The sequence below is a fragment of the Chiloscyllium plagiosum genome, unplaced genomic scaffold (genome assembly GCF_037043375.1).
Source record: "Chiloscyllium plagiosum isolate Xiang-an unplaced genomic scaffold, Cpla_swu_hap1 HiC_scaffold_30, whole genome shotgun sequence".
Classification (NCBI taxonomy): Eukaryota; Metazoa; Chordata; class Chondrichthyes; order Orectolobiformes; family Hemiscylliidae; genus Chiloscyllium; species Chiloscyllium plagiosum.
The window spans coordinates 36965699-36983960 of NW_028270168.1; the positions used below are offsets into that span (position 1 = coordinate 36965699).

The window sequence follows — 18262 nt, forward strand, 5'->3', positions numbered from 1 at the left end:
CTTTCTTCAGAACAAGCATTGTGTAAAACTGGCCACTCATCCATTGCCACAAATGTAAAATCTGCATCATATTTTGTAAAAAGGTCATCAACATGAAATATTCACTCTTTAATTGTCCACAAATGTTGCCTGATTGCTGCGATTTTCCAGTATTTTATTATTTCAGATTGACAGCCTTCTGTTTCATGTGAATAAAGACAATTCTTTTATACCCCAAAGCTTATATTTCCAATATGGAAAATATTTGCTGTGTATTTCTCTGGGGTTGTGATATATTATATAATCTTCACAGAGGAAAATGAAAATCACCCATTTCTAGTCTCGCTCCATGATGGATTTTCAAGGTTACATCTTACATTGAAAAAACTTTGAATTAGGACCTTTTATGACAACTGGCTATTCCAAAGTACTTTTTGGACGATGATACACATTTCAAGTGTTGTCACTGTTGTAATGTGGCAACTAATGTCTGCCTAGTAAACTCCCATAGACAGCAATGTGATAAGGAAAAACTACACCGCTTTATTGTTGCTCATGTAAGACCAACACGTATTGGCCAAGACACCAGGGATAATACCCTTAATCTTCTCCAAATAATGCCATGCCAGCTTTGACATTCAGCTGGGATGTCAGAAGAAAGTCTTGGTGAACATCTCATCTAAAAAGTGACATGACTGACAGTGCAGCATTTAACTGTCAGGCCTCAATTTCTATGAAGATGAAGGGAGCCTTCAGCTTCTGGAATTAGTTTTGCTGAGATAGAGATGATGTGCATATTGCTTCCAGAAGAGTGTCTTTACCTGATGTGGCAGTTCCTTGCAATACAAGAGACTCAGAAGTAGGCAAAGTGCTCCTTAAAGATCCAATCCATATTTATTTCAGCTCAGTAATATATATAAAAATTACATTTACAGGCACATCTTTGTCTGGGCCAATATCAAGCTGTTACGTACAAAGAGTAGCTTGCTTCCATCGATATGTCAGCCCGAGCTAAGATGAAGTCTGATATCTTTATACCCTCAGGTCACATGCTATAATAGTGATGAAAATGACTTTTAATGTATCCTGACATACTAACTGTTAGCCAATCCTGAACAGGAGACAGCTTCTGTCTTAGATAAAATGGTGTTGATGATCTGAATCTACAAGTACTGCCCCTGTTCTTGGTCCTGTCATTTTTGAAGGCAAGTGGATGACTCCCATTACACCCCATTCTTGAGTCATAGGTTGGAATACCCAGGGCACTTTTCTTGGATCAGGTTTGAGGAGCTGGGATCAAAGGTTCAGGCCTCAGTTTAGATTGATGCTTAAAGAAATTGGACTTAAACTAACAATCTTGACTTAGGTGATAGTGCTACCAATTGAACTGTGGCTGACACAAATGAAGCCAATTTACTCCATAAAATCCTGCATGTAGAAGGTGATGAAAAAAAACAGTCAGCTTAACTTGCTGTGGCTAATTTTATTGCCAAGAATCCTTCAGCACTCTCATCTCCAGGGATCTCTTAGACCACTCTTTTGTGAAACATTCTTGAGTGTCAGATTTCCTCACTAGGCTTCCTTAACTTGAAAATGGATTTCTTTTGATTATGTTTAAAGATGGTTATTCGCAAAAATACAAGTTAATCCTATCGGTTTTGAAATGGGTATTGTGGATTACAGCAGCATATTGTGGGACACTATCTGTTTCAAAGTCGACAGAAGCAGTTGACAGGACAGATCACACAACCTCCAAATTCCCATTGAAGAGATGTATTATTATGGTTGTCAGTTCTTCTGCTCATAGCTATCTATCAAGTCCCATTTAAGTAAACACTATTAAGGCACTGTTTTTTCCTACTTTGAGTTCTTGGCTGGGAGCAGTGCTTTTTGAGAGCATGGATCAAGGGTTTGGGCATACATTGCGAGTGACTTTTCTAACCATTTAAAACTAATGGTTGGAGCATCATTTGTGCATGTCTCGTATTTCTGACAAACTCCTGGTGATCAAGGATCCCTGTCAGAATGAGAAGCCAGAATATAACCCATTCCAGCCTCAAATCCCCAGATACTCTTGTGATTTGCTGTTGTGCCTTTAGTATGGCACATGGAACAGCATTCAGGACTGAAACAGACAGTGAGACAGTTCCTCCTGCTGAATTTAAGCTGGAAGAATTGAAACTACTATTAAGTTTAAGATCCAATGAAATCACGTCCAGGAGAAAAAATAATCTTCATGACAGCTGGCATTGGTAAGTCCTTTAGCAGAATGATCCAGAATGATGAAATCTATTAGTTGAGAAGAAAGAAGCTTTACCTATTCTTTGGAGACCAAACTGTCCGAAGTCTTTGCCTTGTACAAATCCTTGGTACACGAATGTGCTGCCTGAAGCCTCTGCTGAAACCTGTGTGATAATTAATGAGGTCAGCAATCTTGCAAATATCTATTACACGCAGGATAATTAGGGAAGGTGGCCATGAATTTATTTTCTGTAATTAGTCCTCACTGTAACAGGATTTCCATTTGTCCATCATTTGCACCCTGAATCCAGGCCTACTTCCCACGGTTGCAAACATTTACCTATGTCACAGATGTTGCTGTGTTGACCTGTGGCCAATGATAAATAGACCAACGGTGTCACTCAACGAATCAAAATTAATTCTTTCATGCATGTCAATTGAAGTGAGAATTTATATTCTTGAAGATTATGAATTTCACATGTACAGTTTGATTTTTTAAAATTTGTTCTTGGGATGTGGGTGTGACTAGTTGGGTCAGCACTTATTGCCTATCCATAATTGCCATTTGATCTGAGTGACTTACTGGATCAGTTTTCAGAAGGCAGTTATGAATCATCCATATTGCTGTAAGTCTGCAATCAGTATTAATGGTTGAACCTAAAATACCCTGTTCATTCCTGGACCACATGTACAGACAGAATAAGTATTCTTTGGAGCACTTGGGATTAATTAGGAATGGCTGATAAATGCTGGTCTTCCTTGCAATGATCACATACCAGGGACAGTAATATAAAAAAACCCTCAAACTGTTAATAAGTCTTGACTGGTGGAAGCATTAAACTGAGAACACTCTGTGTCCCATGAAAAGGTAACTATATTTCTAGTCCTGACTGTTTCTCTATGATTCCATTAGGTTGTGCTGTTTATCTGAGACCAACCAAACTAGTACAAAAAAATTACTCATTTGAAGTACACAAATCAAAATTTTGTTGTGTTGATTTAAAAGGCATCACGTTGGAATCTATAGTATTCCTAGTATTGTTGTTATGCTAATATGGAGCATCTATAGAGTCCACTGAGGTAACTTTGTTGGAAAACACCTTCGTACTGGGGGTTACATCTTCTCATCGAGTTGAATGAGGACTGATATCATGTGACATCACGTCACTTCCTGTAATGATGTGTACAGTCTGATTAACCCCTTATACTATAAAGGCTGAACAGCATTCTTTAGATCAATCAGCATGGTATGTTTTGCTAATTGTTGTCCCTTTACTAGTATCTAAGAGCTTATTTTTGTTGTAAACATATGTACACTAATAGGCACATTTACATTTTGTAGAATGTAATTTTCATAAATCGCAGAAGCGTTACAGTGCAGGAGGACATCATTCAGCCTATTGTACCTTCACTAGCTCTTCAAATGGGCATCATCACCTAGTGTCAATCTCCTGCTTTCTCCCCTATACCTTTGCACAATATTTCTATCCATATAATCTTCCAATGATCTCTTTAATGCTTCAATTAAACCTGTTTCCACCACAGCACATTCCATACCCTAACTACTCACTATGTGAAAAGATGTTTTTCTCACATCATCCCTTTTTTTTCACTCATCATTTTACATCTATGCCTTCTGGTTCTTGTTCCCTTCTGAGTGAAAACAACTTTGCCTCTCTACTCTATTGAGCCTGCTCATGATTTTAAAAAGCCTCTCTCAAATCTCATCTGAGCCTCCTTCTCTCCAAGGTGCACAGTACCAACTTGTCAAATCTATCATCATAACTGAAGTTTCTCATTCCTGGAACCATGCTTCTCAATCGTTTCTGCACTCACTCCAGTGCATTCACATCTTTCCTATAATGTGGGCACCTAAAACTGCATACATTACTCCAGCTGTGGTCTAACAATTGTCTTACATAATTTCAGCATCACCTCCTAAATCTTGTATTCTATGCAGCAATTGAAAACGCTGAGGGCACTGTATGTTTTATTTAGTACTCTCTACTTGTCCTGGCATTTTCAATGAACTGTGTGCCTTTATACCCATGTCTCTCTGCTCCTGCACCCCCTTTAGAATAGTACGCCTTTTTTTTAATATTGTCTTTCATGTTCTTCCTTCCAAAGTACATCACCTCTTACTTCTCTGCATTGAAACTCATCTGCCACTTGTCTGCGCACTCCACCAACTTGTCTATATCTTTCTAGAGTTCTACACTGACTTTCTCACAGTTTAGAATTCTTCTAAGTTTCAGTGTCATCCACAAAATTTGCAATTGTCCCTAGCTCCAGATACTTAATATAAATCATGAAAAGCAATAGCTCTAGTACAGACACCTGGGAGCCCTACTGCAAAACTTCCTCCAGCACAAAAAATAGCCATTGGCCATTACACTGTTTTCTTTCACTTAGACAATCTTGCATCTACATTGCTCCTGTGCCTTTTACACCATGATCAGTAACTTTTGACACAGTTTGTTGAGTGGAACTGTATCAAACACCTTCTGTAAATCCATGCAAAGCAAATCAACATGGTTACCCTTAGAGCCTTTCTGTTACCTTTTCAAAAAAAAACTCTAGCAAGTCTTTTAGAGACAAATACCCTTTTAGAAATCCATATTGACTTCACCTAAATGTACCAATCTACAGAATCACAGGTGAGTGGCACAAAGCGTACAGTAAACCCTAGTGACAGGACAGTGTTACAAGGAAACCATGAGACCAGCCCAGCAATCCAGAAGAGGGGAAATATCTTAAGAGAAGCTCAGTTGTGACAAGGAGCAGTAAGTGACAGACTTCAAGTCCTACCTAGACACCAAACAGAAGGGAAAGCCTGCAAGAAAGCTCAAAAAAGGTGTGAGGATATACACGATTTGGGAAGTGGCACAAACCAAAAAACAATCAGTCGGCTACAGTGAGTAAACCATTCCAGTAAATTAAAGTATTTATGGAAGTAGGGAAGAAGTGGGCACTCAAAAACTTCATCAGTAGAAAATGTGTAAAATAATTGAGAGCAGTTGATGCTGTTAAGGAACCCCGCTGGTAGCTTCTCAGTAGGGGATTATAAGTGCAAAGACAGAGATCATGTTACAGCTGTCAGCAGCTGCACAGAAAATTAAACATAGACATAGCAAACTGTAGGTGTCCTAGCAACAGGAGTCATGGAGGGGCAGGAAATCCTCTTCCTGGGGAATGCAGCATACCCATGGCAGCACTTCAACTCATTTGATTGCCAGACATGCAAGATGAATTCTGATATGTGGATATTGCAGTCAATGATAAGAACATCGATTTTAAATTGGATAAAGGGAAGTGTGCACTGATATTTGTGGAGGTACATGATACGGTTAAGGAAACAAAAACTTAGATCATCCTCCATTCAGCTTTGGGATTGAATTAAAGGGAAGATGCAAGCTACACTTCACTGCCATGGAGGAAATCACAGAAGCTCAGTATGTTATTCCTAAGCAGAACACTTATTTGGTAGGCAGAGTTGTGTGTGGCTCTTTACATATTGCTGCATTAGTAGATGTCATTGTGATGCCAAACCACATTAACAGAGCCTGCTTCTCTAAGTATTCCACAGAATCTCCTATATTTAATAAAACATATGAACATTTTCTCTTGAGTGTAGAATTCATGTAACTACATAGAAAGGACACCGGTTTAAAATCTCACCAGAAAGATGGGACACCAACAATGCAAACACTGCCTCAGCACTATATTGGATTGAGAGCTCTGGACTGGGACTTGAAACTAAAACCTCCGGACCAAGAGGTGAATGCTATCCACTGAGCTCCTGCTGACAGTGGGATTAAAGGGTTCTGCCATGTTTTTTTTAAAGTAAGTCACAATTGAGACAGAGAATAAATTATTATTTGAAAGTGACAAATAAACATTTGCAAAGGGAAAAAATAAAAGACTCCCATAAGGACATAGAGATAAGTTGGGAAACTGGATTAAAGTACAAAGTTAAAAATCACACAACACCAGGACTATAACCTGGTGTTGTGTGATTTTTAACTTTGCACACCCCAGTCCAACATCGGCATCTCCGAATCATGGATTAAAGTAGATAGCTCTAGTTGAAATTGGAGTATTTGCCCAGATATGATGGAATATAGGATTATAAATTCTAGGATCCAATGCATATAACTTTTTTTAAGATGTTGAACGTTTGCTTCCCAGGAGTAGCATAGCAAGAAAAAGCCATATTCTTTCACATATGCCAACTGAAAAGATCATTTTTATTTTTGAAGGATGTGACTTTCACCAGATGTTCAGTTTGAGTCTCCTTTTTTGATTCATGTAATGCAGGCATCGCAGGCTGGATCAGCATTTATTGCCCCCATCTTTAACTGTCCATTGATCTGAGTGTCTTCTTAAGAGTCAACCACAGTGCTTTTTATCTGGGATCTGGTGTCAGTGCAGAAAACTCTGTTCTTTACTGTAACATATGCAGATAGAATATAAGTATGGTATATATTCTAAACCATAATTAAAACCATGGGGATTTGGAGAACTATGGCCCTCATGATTTTATACAGCATGTATTCCTTTGGAACCCATTGTATCATTCCAATAATTGCTGATATTCTCTTAAACATGTGGATCAATTTGACACTAAGCTGCAACACTAAAGCTGTCTGAAATATCTCAAGAGAATTTTGTCCAAAGTATTTTCTAATCATATCATCATGAAGTGGCAGAAGCACAGATTTACCTGATTGATATTATCAGTATAAACACACTGTAATGTTCTTTATTGATACATTGGATGTCCTACTGAATGGCTCGATAAGAACTTCTACTAAGGTACCAAGTAGATAAAAATGCATTTACATTTTGGGCCTTAATTATGTATAGTAACACTGTTATATTCTATGTGTTCAATTCCTCTAGACCATAAGTGTTCCATGGTGCTGACACATAGCACCATTAATTTTCTAAGTGAATGACACTTTGCTATTTTCTGTCCAACATGTCTCAAGTACTTAGCTGTAATATTTAACTGTGACATTTGGAGACTGACACCCATCACTACTTACATAGCCATCCAGAGCCAGGTTGTCATTCTTAAACTTGTGCACAAACATTTCAACAGGACCATGGATTGTATATAGTTCAAGAAGAAGGTGATGTTCTTCCTTTTTGTAGAAACCTGACAGATATAAACACATCTGCAATTAGATGAGAGTCATTTAATAATTCACTTTATTTTTATTAGGTTTCCATCAAGTAAACATGCAGTGGGATTAGTCACACATGCTGGATTTTATACTTAAAAAATAAAGGAAAATGTCTTGGCCCACTGTGCAAGATGGGACTAGGCTTGGAAACAGACGGGGGTTCTTTGTGAAGCAAATGATGAAGTAGTTCAAATTCAGAATGCAAAGCCCCAAGATTATAGAATTGAAACGCTAAGGCTGTAACGTACTTCTACAATTTTGCGAGTGTGAGAAAAATTCAGCTGAAGTTGAAGTAAGAATGATTGTACAGAAGATTTTGGACTTTCTGAATCAATGTATATTTTGTGATTCACTTCTCTCTGTTGGAAGTGGTGGTGGTGGCCATATATCTCATGTTGTCAGCCACTGGATTACCAGGGATTAATCTCAATGAATGAAACTTCATTTCCAGGCTTGCTTTTCAGGTGGATAGTGAAGCGAAATGGTTCTTTGTTGGCAACAAAACACAGGCATAGCCAATTTTCTACATTAATTGACATGTAGTCTATATGGCTATTAGTATTTTTTAGGCATTAATTGAATCAATGCGCATATTCAATCACATTCACATTGTATCTGTCAACAAAGAAAAGCTAAAGTTGCAAATGGATACATTTGACACATTTACCCTGAGGATAGGTTATGAAAAAAAAACAGTAAACAGCATTATATTTTTCGCTACATCTCCTGAACTTAACATTTTATTGTACTAATTTTTTATGCATTGAAGGGAAACATTTCATCATTGAGATTGTAAACATCAACCCACTCACTCACATGTTTCTGCTCGAGCTAAGTACTGGGGAATAGACAAGGCCATCTCTGGTGCATAACTGACGTAGATCACCATTCCTTCTACGGATTACCATTTAGATATGGAGTCTATAAATATTAGTTCAACTTAGTGAAAATACGTTGTAAAAAAATTGTACCTGAGTATGAACATCAATTCTGAACAAATTAAAAACTGCCATTATTCACTTTGAAATTAAAGGTTTTTTTCAACTTGTACCGGAAATGATTGAGATTTCATGAGAAAGAAAGCTCAGGTAGTTATGATGAGTTACGCTGGGAGGGATAATGGGTTTTGGTTTGGGACCTTAACATCAATATCATATGGTGGAAGGTGGGGGTGGTCAGAATCTCAAACTGGGTGGGAACCAATCACCTTGTGGGTGGCACGGTGGCACTGTGGTTAGCACTGCGCCAGAGACCTAGGTTCAATTCCTGCCTCAGACAACTCTCTGTGTGGAGTTTGCACATTCTCCCCGTGACTGCGTGGGTTTCCTCTGGGTGCTCCAGTTTCCTCCCACAGTTCAAAAATGTGCAGATTAGGTGAATTGGCCATGCTAAATTGCCCCTAGTGTTAGGTGAAGGGGTAAATGTAGGGGAATGGGTCTGGGTGGGTTGTGCTTCGGCGGGTTGGTGTGGACTTGTTGGGCCGAAGGGCTTGTTTCCACACTGTAAGTAATCTAATCTAATCTAAAACCTGATAGTGATTATCCTCAAAGTGGGCAAGTAGTAGCTAAAAGGCTGGATCTCTGTCCAATTAAAGGACACTGATTGGTCATTGACTGCTTAATTCCAGAGATAAGATGAAGCCTTTGAGCCATCCTTGATTTGGTTAATCAATTCAATGCTCTCCAGCTCAGGAAAAGCTGCAACTTACTATTATGGATGTGAGAGAGAGCAAACAAGAGATAGAGAAGAGAGTGCCTTATGATGGAAGCACCATGTCTCAAATGTTTCAATCACTAAATAAGAAATTGACTCAGCCAGTGGCCACCATAACAGCCACTTCCCAAGGTAGCTGCAGCTGAAACAAAAACAGGAATTGCTGGAAAAACTCAACAGGTCTGGCAGCATCTGCAGAGAGAAAACTGTTAAAATTTCAAGTTCAGACCTGCTGCATTTTCTCAGCAATTTGTTTTTGCTTCAGATTTCCAGCAGTTTATTTATTTTATTTTAACTGTAGCTGAAGCCATAAAACAGGGAAAGGTCTCAATGCAGTCTGTGTGCTCCCCTGGTCTGACACTTCCAGGCAACTGGCTGCTTCCTTTGCACTGCAAGGGCATGCAGGCTGACGGAAAAATTCCAGTGGGTCTCTGATAATGATCCTGGGATGGGATTAACAACCTGTAATTTGGCTATCCATCACTTATGGGTGGGAAGCTCCGCCACAAAATCCTGTCTCGGGGAAATGATGTGCTGCAGAATGGCACTGGGAAAGTTATCAAGGGCTAAAAACCCTGTACATTATTTGTTGCATTAAAGATGCCTTGTGATGTTACCTGTGCTTATAAAGAACGGACACACAACTTTGTTACACAAACAAGTCGGCTTGTAAACATTATTTACTACAACATAAAAACTTTGCTGGACAACTCTCAGCAGTTTTACATTACTTACCCTTCAATCTAAGCTCTACTCCACTCTGGTCGAGAAGAGTTGCCTTAACTTGACTGGTTGATAGATTAAAACTATTAATTGTTAACATCACTGGCTGCCTCTTCCCAAGATACTCATAAGAGCCTTTCCAGAGGGAATTCTGAGCAAAGACATTAGGTGGAACTGAAACAACGATAAAAATAGGATTAGAAGCAGTCTTTCACTAAAGAACAAGGTCTTTGAAGGCTTTAACATTCTAGTTTGTATTCCTGTTGTGAACCCACCTGAAAGTTTGGTACTTGGAATTTCCTTGACTGTTCCAATTGGTCTCCCACTTGGCCTGGTATCTGCTAAACAAATCCAAGAGAACAAGTTATGTTTGTTAACAACAAAATAACCTAGGTGAAAGTAAAATAAGTCAGCCCCCGATGAGTCTACCAATGAATAATTCAGTGCAAAGCTTATATCATAAACTTCAAGGCCCTTATTGCTCCACAGAAAGAATTTTGACAGAAAATTGCCGCAGGCTGCTCTCTGGTGTACTGCTGATGGCATCAAAAAGATAGTATTGGAGATTAAAGAGGATGATATCACAAAGATGCAGTTGTTTAAGCCACATGTAAGATCAAAAACTTTACCACCTTAATATCCAAGAACAAATCACTTGGACCTTTATTAATGAAGGCAATTTAGTATCCACTGGCATTTAACCATGGACAGTGATGTGCTCATCAAAAATCACTGACAAGCTACATTAGACTGAAAAATAATCGTGTGCTTGTGAAGGAGTTGACAAAAATACAAAGATGAGATGCCGACCCAGTTGCACATTGTAATGCCTTACCTACAACGAGCAGAAGATAATAGTTTCCAAAAAAAACCCCCAGATATGAAGAACATTCGATCACGAGGGCTTCATTAAAATGAGTTTATTGGCACTGATTTGCAATTGGTCAATTGTTCCATGCAGTGTGCAGCACTTTAAAATGTGGTTGGACCACAGGTTGCAGTCAAGCTGCTCGATTTACTCATAGCCTGTAACCTTGCAACTATATTATTAATGTTACACATTATCAGGTCACAGAGAACAATGACCATTTCTAACATTAAAATTAGACTCTTCCATGGGTGGTGTGATTTGTTGTCCATCCCTAAATGCTCTTGAGCAGAAAGCAGTGGCTGACCCTTTGAATGACTGTCATTCATGTGGTATAAGTACAACTGCAGTGCTATTAGGAAGAGAAATCATGGATTTTCATGCAACATGGAGAAGTAACAGCAATTTACCTCGAAGGCTGGATCATGTGCAGTTTGCACTAGATAGCTAGAACTAAGTGTCAGACATCACAACTTATGATTAGATTAGATTAGATTACTTACAATGTGGAAACAGGCCCTTCGGCTCAACAAGTCCACACCGACCCGCCACCCACCCAGACCCATTCCCCTACTTTACCCCTTCACCTAACACAATGGTCAATTTAGCCTGGCCAATTCACCTAACCTGCACATTTTTGGATTGTGGGAGGAAACCCACGCAGACACGGGGAGAATGTGCAAACTCCACACAGAGAGGCGGGAATTGAACCTGGGTCTCTGGCGCTGTGAGGCAGCAGTGCTAACCACTGTGCCACCGTGCCACCCACAACTTATAGCACTTCAGGTTAAAAAAGAAATTCACAGCCTTGTGTTAGGGGGATGGGGCACAGCTCCTTGACCCCATCCTGTCATGCAGATGTTTCCAAAGATAGGTCAGAAATTCAGATCAACTGCCTACTCAACAAAGTGGACAGAAATGAAATTACACAGGCCCCAGTTAAGGGCAACTCTGTGCCATATACAGCAGCTACCATCTAAAGAGAGATGCCCTCTCTTTGGTATTATGAGACAATCCAAACAAGAGGGTCCACCCATCAAAGAGGAGAGACTGCACCAACAAAGGCCACATCTGTTGGCCAACACTGGACTGATCACACAATGTTTGCTGGGCCGCTTTGAAATTTCATTTCTATCTGAGTAAACTAGCCCCCTTGCACATCACTGATGATAGAACCTTCATTTTGAGTTTTCCCCCAGCTGTCTTTGCAGCTTTTATTCCAGCTGCCAAGGTTCTACAGCCTCTGATTCTGTGTTTGGGCTGACAGCGAGGTTGGATGCCACCAGAAGGAGGCCTATGAGAAAATATATCCCTTGGTTTGGCTCTCAGGAGGTATGGATTCAGGATTCCCAGTGGGTTCTTGATATTGAGACTTTGAGATACATAAGAAAATCCTGTCCCTTCTATCAATTGGTGACATTGTTACATATATGGAGAAAGTGGATTTCTGCCTGCGCTCATCAAGATCAGGATAGGACACTTGGTTGTCAAAAGCAAATATTTATATAACACAATTTGTTTCAGTAAGGGGCCAGGCTAACCTAGACTGGAAGGTAAAACAATTGGGAAATTCATGGATGCTTAGAACCTATCAGATTATAGAGCAATTGCAATAATATTTTATGTCAAGTTGGAAAGCATAAAATCTCAGTCAGCTCTCTGTATTTGCCCGTCAGCAAACTGTGACTTTATTTTCTCCTGCCAAAGCCAGATTGCTGATTCTACAACTGACAAGGTATCAATGTCTTCAAATCACAAACTCTCCAGGAGTAACACAGGGGAAAATATAAATAAAAATGACATGCCACAGTTGGTTCACATTTTTTAAGCAAGGATTGATATGAGCCAGCACACCTACATATTATGCCAATATTAACTCTTCACCTGTTGGTCCTCCCAAACATAATACTAGACACCATGGGTTATGAATGGATGTCAATTCTTCATTTATGTTAACCACACATTTCTATATTAATCTCTGATGCAAAAATCTAAGGACATTAACTGTATAGGTCCTGCCCTTGTTGCATGTGTGAAATGAACTGCCAGAGTAAATGGTCGAGGTGAGTAAAATTACAACATTTAAAAGACATCTGGATGGGAATATGAATAGGAAGGGTTTAGAGGGATATGGGTCAAGTACTGGCAAATGGGACTAGGTCAGATTTGGATGTCTGGTCTTTGCGGATGAATTGGATCAAAGGGTCTGATACCGTGCTGTGTGATTTTATGATTTTATGACATTACAGCCCCAATTTTATGTAGATCATCTCTTTGAATAACCTCAATTAAATATTAAAATTAAATTGGTTCCAATGATAAGTATTCCATCTTTGAAGGACTTAGAGATGCCATTGTTCGACTGTGGTGGACAAAGATAAAAATCACACAACACCAGTTTGTAGTCCAACAGGTTTAGTTGGAAGCACTATCTTTCAGAACACTGCTCCTTCATCAGATGGTTCTCCACAACCACCTAATGAAGGAGCAGCGCTCTGAAAGCTGGTGCTTCCAAATAAACCTGCTGGACTATAACCTGGTGTTGTGAGATTTTTATCTTTGAGTGAGATTCAGTCAATTTACTGGCCTTGGTGTCACATTTTATTCCATGTCAATTAGTTTAATTGGGTAGTTGCCCATTTTGTATTTTCGCAGTCTTATGACTGGGTATTCCTTTACTGGTTATGAACACACTAAACAATTAAGACAAGAAAAGTTAATTTCAGGGGACTGGGGAGACAAATGCATGTGCAATGTATTATGTGACCTTCTGTTGCCATATACCTTTGCACAGCCATGTCCCATGTCCTTACATTGAGAAAAATGATTACCACCATCACTTTACAAAATAAGCTTAGTGTTGTAAAGGTGAGGACTTCTTTGTTTGGTTTAATGGTTGCACTTTTGCTTTTGAAGCAGGTGAATGTAGATTTGAGTCCCACTGCGGAGGCATTATTACTGTGTGCCACTGTAATAGTACAGTGCCAGAGTGCTACATAATTAGACATAGCAAACAATGAGTGGAATGCAAAACTGAGTCCTGTAAGAACTTTCAAATGGAAAGAATACTACCTGTGGCACTGCATTCATCCTTCAAAGAAGGATCACCAGACCCAATACATTAACTCTGATCTCTCTTCACAGATGCTGCCAGAACTGATAATCTTTTCCAGCAACTTCTGTTTCTGTTTCCAATTTACAGCATCTGCAGTTCTTTTGGTTTTTATTCAATAACCCATATATCTGGTCATTTATTTCACTGCCATATTTGAAGACTTGCTCTGCACAAATCAATCGCTCAGTTTGCCGACATTATTTCAATAACTAAACTTTGGGATGACTACATTGACTGCAAAGGATTTTGCTCTTGAGATAATTAAATATATAAATATGCGTTACTTCTTTTACCACAATATTAAGCTTTCAATCCACCTTATTCAGATATATTTGCAGTTTGTCAATAAGTTCCAATATTTTCCTGTTGATAGAATGCGCAGATTACACCAAGTCACAGTGTGTCTAGGTGACAATGTCACAATTGAAGCCCTGAGAATTGGAAATTGAAGTTCCAATTTTCATCCTGTGGCAACAAAAGATTTGAGGGAATTTTTGTTTTTAAATGAGGGGTTGAAGACAGCGATCTAGAGGAGCAAATGCAGTCACCTTTGGAGGGGCAAGTGTTAACGTCGCTATTTTGATCTAGGCAGTTGAATACATGGAAGTTGGCCAGAATATAATTTGGAGAGGAGGCGATAGGTCTTAGAAATGTAGAGAGGGACTTCGGAATATTCTGTGGTGTAAGGCTGAGGAGTAAGAGGCAGTGGAATTGGGTAGAAGTGAAGAAGTAAACCCCAGTCTTGAGGAATAAATCTATCCAGTAGAGTTTCTCCTTGCTTTGCAGAAGTAATACAAAGAGGAAAATTGAACAGACATTATAAATACACAGCACAGATTCTGCAGATCATTCACTGAACTTTCTTAAAATAAAGATCAAGTTTTAATGATATCCTTGATGATTTTTGTGGTTAATAGTTAGTAGTTAATCTCATTAAGCTATAAATAAAGGGGGCATCTTTTCTTCAATACTATTCAATAAAAAACAAATATTTATTTAAAAATATTAAAAATGTCTTCTTTCCTTTCAATATATTTGTTTCAGTAACAAACACAGATCATGCTATTCAGACAAACTGATTTTGTGGAATGAATTATCTTTTGAAGGAGACAACAATGAACATAGCAGTGCAAAATGTATTCAGGAGCCTATCTGGCTAGAGTAAAGTGGAACAAGATGCTCCCTCTCCCAGTAAGAGAGTTAGGTCCTCTGTGTGGATTTAGGCTACTGTTACAAAATTCTGGTAGCATCAAGACAAAAGCAAACTACTTTGAGCTAACACCTGTTTCAGTGTAAGTGCACCTGAGACGTCAGACGGAATGGAATTAACATACAATACTGCAACAGAATGCATCGCTAAATCTCAGCAGTTAACTTTTCACCAACCTCTGATTATCATATCAATACTTCAGACAAAACACTCTCCCTACTGAAATTAATATTCATGTAAAGGAAATATTTAAAAATGGAAATAAATGCCAATGTATGGCAATCATAATTCTTCACTCGATGAAGTGAAACAGCCAATAGTGAGGTTACTTCTTTGACATACTGTACTCTGCCTATATTCATGTGCAAGCTATAGATAGAGCAAACAGGCCTTGCAAAGGGTTTACCATAACAGAGAGGCTGTTTTCCTGTCCAGCTTCCATCAGGCCTGCAGGTTCGATGCTCCGACCCTCCAGTAAGGTAGAAGCCAGGCTGACATGTGTAAATCATAGTGTATCCCAGTGAAGGCAGGTCGATCGATTCCACATTAACATGAGGAGGAGTCTCAGGCTGTCTGCAGTGGTGTGCTGAAAAACAAACATAGGTAATTGATGATTCTTAAAGTCCACGATAGAAAATAATAGCACATGAATTGGACATTATTAGATTCAGTTTCAGTTAGTAACTTAATCAAAACTTCAGAATTTTATAACACATTCCAATAAGTTGTTGAAGCTGCCTGTACATCAACGATCAAGCAGAGTACAAAACAGTCACAGCCTCCTGGAATTGTCTACAGGCACAAGATTTCATCAGTAATGATACACCAAACACATTTAACTTGTTGATCATTGGTAGATCTCAGCATCTCTGAAAATACAGGACAACAAAATCTGACTTCTGTTAAGAAGAAATTGGGTATTATTCACAATGATTTTTGTTATGTATTCTAGTTGGTGTATGTTATGTTGGGAAAGTGTCCCTTTAGAAGGTAAATCACATAAATCACACTGGTGAGTCATCAGCCAGGTTCAAAGGCTTGTTCAAACTGATATTGAACTTGTATTGAAAGCACAGTTACAAAATAAACTTTCCTGTTGGGTTGCTGCTGAAGTCAAGTTTTTTGTTCTTTAGTTCTGACTGGAGTCCAGTAAATGTCTAGTACAGAATCATTTTCATCTGGCTATTAGACACATAAACATGAATTGTATTCCTGAAAATGACCTGTACCTATGTTTCTAGGTTCAGAACTTTTAAATATCTCAGTCAAACTTCAATGTAAGCTAACCTCACCCCAATTTGAATCCAGAGATTGGAAGTAGGGGAGGAAATTCATCTGCTCCACTTCAGGAATGGGCATGGATTTTTTTTTGTCCTGTCCAATAATAGCATCACAATGAGTTGAACAAAAAACATGGTGTCTGGCAAATGGAAGAAAATATGAATCGTTTGGTTCCATTCCCCCTTTCTGCAGCTTGTTCCTTCTGAAACTCTTTCAGCAGAACCATGTTCAACAGAACTATCCTTGGCTTTAGATTGATTGAAATTGTCAGAGGAAAATACGCATTAGATCACTTTTGTGTTAATTTCACTAGATGGGCTCCCTTGCTAAAGAAAAATGCTCCACGTGCACCTGAGAAAAAATATCTCAGCCAAAAACATAAAAGAACATCATCTTGAACTCTCACTTATTCATTCGCTCACGTGCACAGCATGGGCGTTGGCGAAGGTGAATCGGGCCAGAGGTCAATAATGGCACCTGAGGATTGGCAACTTTGATATTAATTGGGTATGGTGAGGTAGTGGTTTTTCTGAGCTGGCTCAGAACTTGTATGTAGATGTACTTCTCCTTAAACTATAATTTTTTATTTACTCTTATTCTTAAATTATCAAAACGGCACTGGATGATGGCAACAAAGGAGCGCTTTTCACTGCATTTTATTGCATTTCACTGCAAAATAAACATGATGATAAATCATTCATTCATTCATTCTTACATTTACAGTGTGTCACTCTTTTAAGAGAAGATGTCAGAACTTCTGGTGGAGAACTTTTCCCGTACCATCATACCAAACTGGCAGGAAAGTACGTGCCCAAGCCCAGCAGCAGCACAAGAGAAAAGCATAGGCACATTATATAAAAGCAAATTACTGCGGATGCTGGTTTTGGTTTAAGCATAGGCACATTCCTTGGTGGAGGCTGTGGAGCACGTTCGGTCATGAGAAAGCTCACACTTGGAAATGTCAACCTATTTTCTTCATGTCATACTGTGCACCAGCAACCACAGAGGTTAATTTCACAAGACACATGCATACATTACTATTGTTTACAGCTAGAAATGAGGTGCTTTCTTACAGTGAGAGGATTATCAAAATGCGGTCCCTTTTCACTGCCACTCAAGAAAAAAAATGGGTGGACTCCTGAATTCTTGGGCTGATAATTTGGCTGCAATCACAAATGTTATCTGCTAAGTGGAAGGAACTGTTCATGTTTTCAGACACTCCAGCATCAGCTGATGATACCCTGCATGTACAAGTAGTATGCATCAACTAATTGATCTCTCATTCACTGACAGTAAATTATTACTTCAAGTGGGTGTGAACTTAGAACAAGTCCACTGAATGCTGAGACTTAACCAGGACCCCGCAAAAAATAGACTTACAAATGCATTCTGGCTGAGTACCACTCCAGGTAAGATTGGTAAGACACGTGCGTGTGGTCGATCCAAGAAGAAGATAACCTTTCTGGCACTTGAACCCCACTGTACCTCCAACCTGTCTCAGAATGAACAAATTTATGTTAATAAACTAGATGACGCATGGATGTTTCAAAATTCTGTCTGATTTAGAAATGTACATTTTTAATGGCATAATTGAACATTTTGCATCCTTATTATTTCAATCTCCAGGAATAGTGAAAGCCTTCAAATACCAAGGCTCTATTGCATCCTAAACCAATGGAATACTTTGAGTTCTTTAATCCTAAATTTTTGCTTACAATTAAACTGTTCTTAAAGGGCATCATCACTGTAGGGAAGTTATTAGCATTTCTTTCCATGCCTGTTACACTTAGATTTGGTGTAACCACGATAAAACTATTGCAAAGATCAACTCCCAAGAAAGTACAAGTAAGTTTCCTTAATAAAGATCACATGCACAGGAAGTCTTCCATCCCTGGTGAGCACCTTAACATGATTTAAATGTGCTGCTTTCATGCAGCTCTAAT

At 38.9% G+C, this 18262-nt stretch overlaps 1 protein-coding gene across 1 annotated transcript in view; it reads right to left on the reverse strand.

Annotated features, from left to right (window-relative positions):
* Positions 1 to 18262, reverse strand: part of LOC122563724 (CUB and sushi domain-containing protein 2) — a 616258-nt gene that overhangs the window by 28464 nt on the left and 569532 nt on the right. The window contains exons 58-63 of the mRNA XM_087976898.1: positions 17700 to 17811; positions 15445 to 15624; positions 10121 to 10186; positions 9858 to 10019; positions 7269 to 7381; positions 2297 to 2384 (exon numbers count right to left, since the gene is read on the reverse strand). Of these exons, the coding sequence (XP_087833024.1) occupies positions 2297 to 2384; positions 7269 to 7381; positions 9858 to 10019; positions 10121 to 10186; positions 15445 to 15624; positions 17700 to 17811 (721 nt within the window). The remainder of the gene's footprint in view (positions 1 to 2296; positions 2385 to 7268; positions 7382 to 9857; positions 10020 to 10120; positions 10187 to 15444; positions 15625 to 17699; positions 17812 to 18262) is intronic.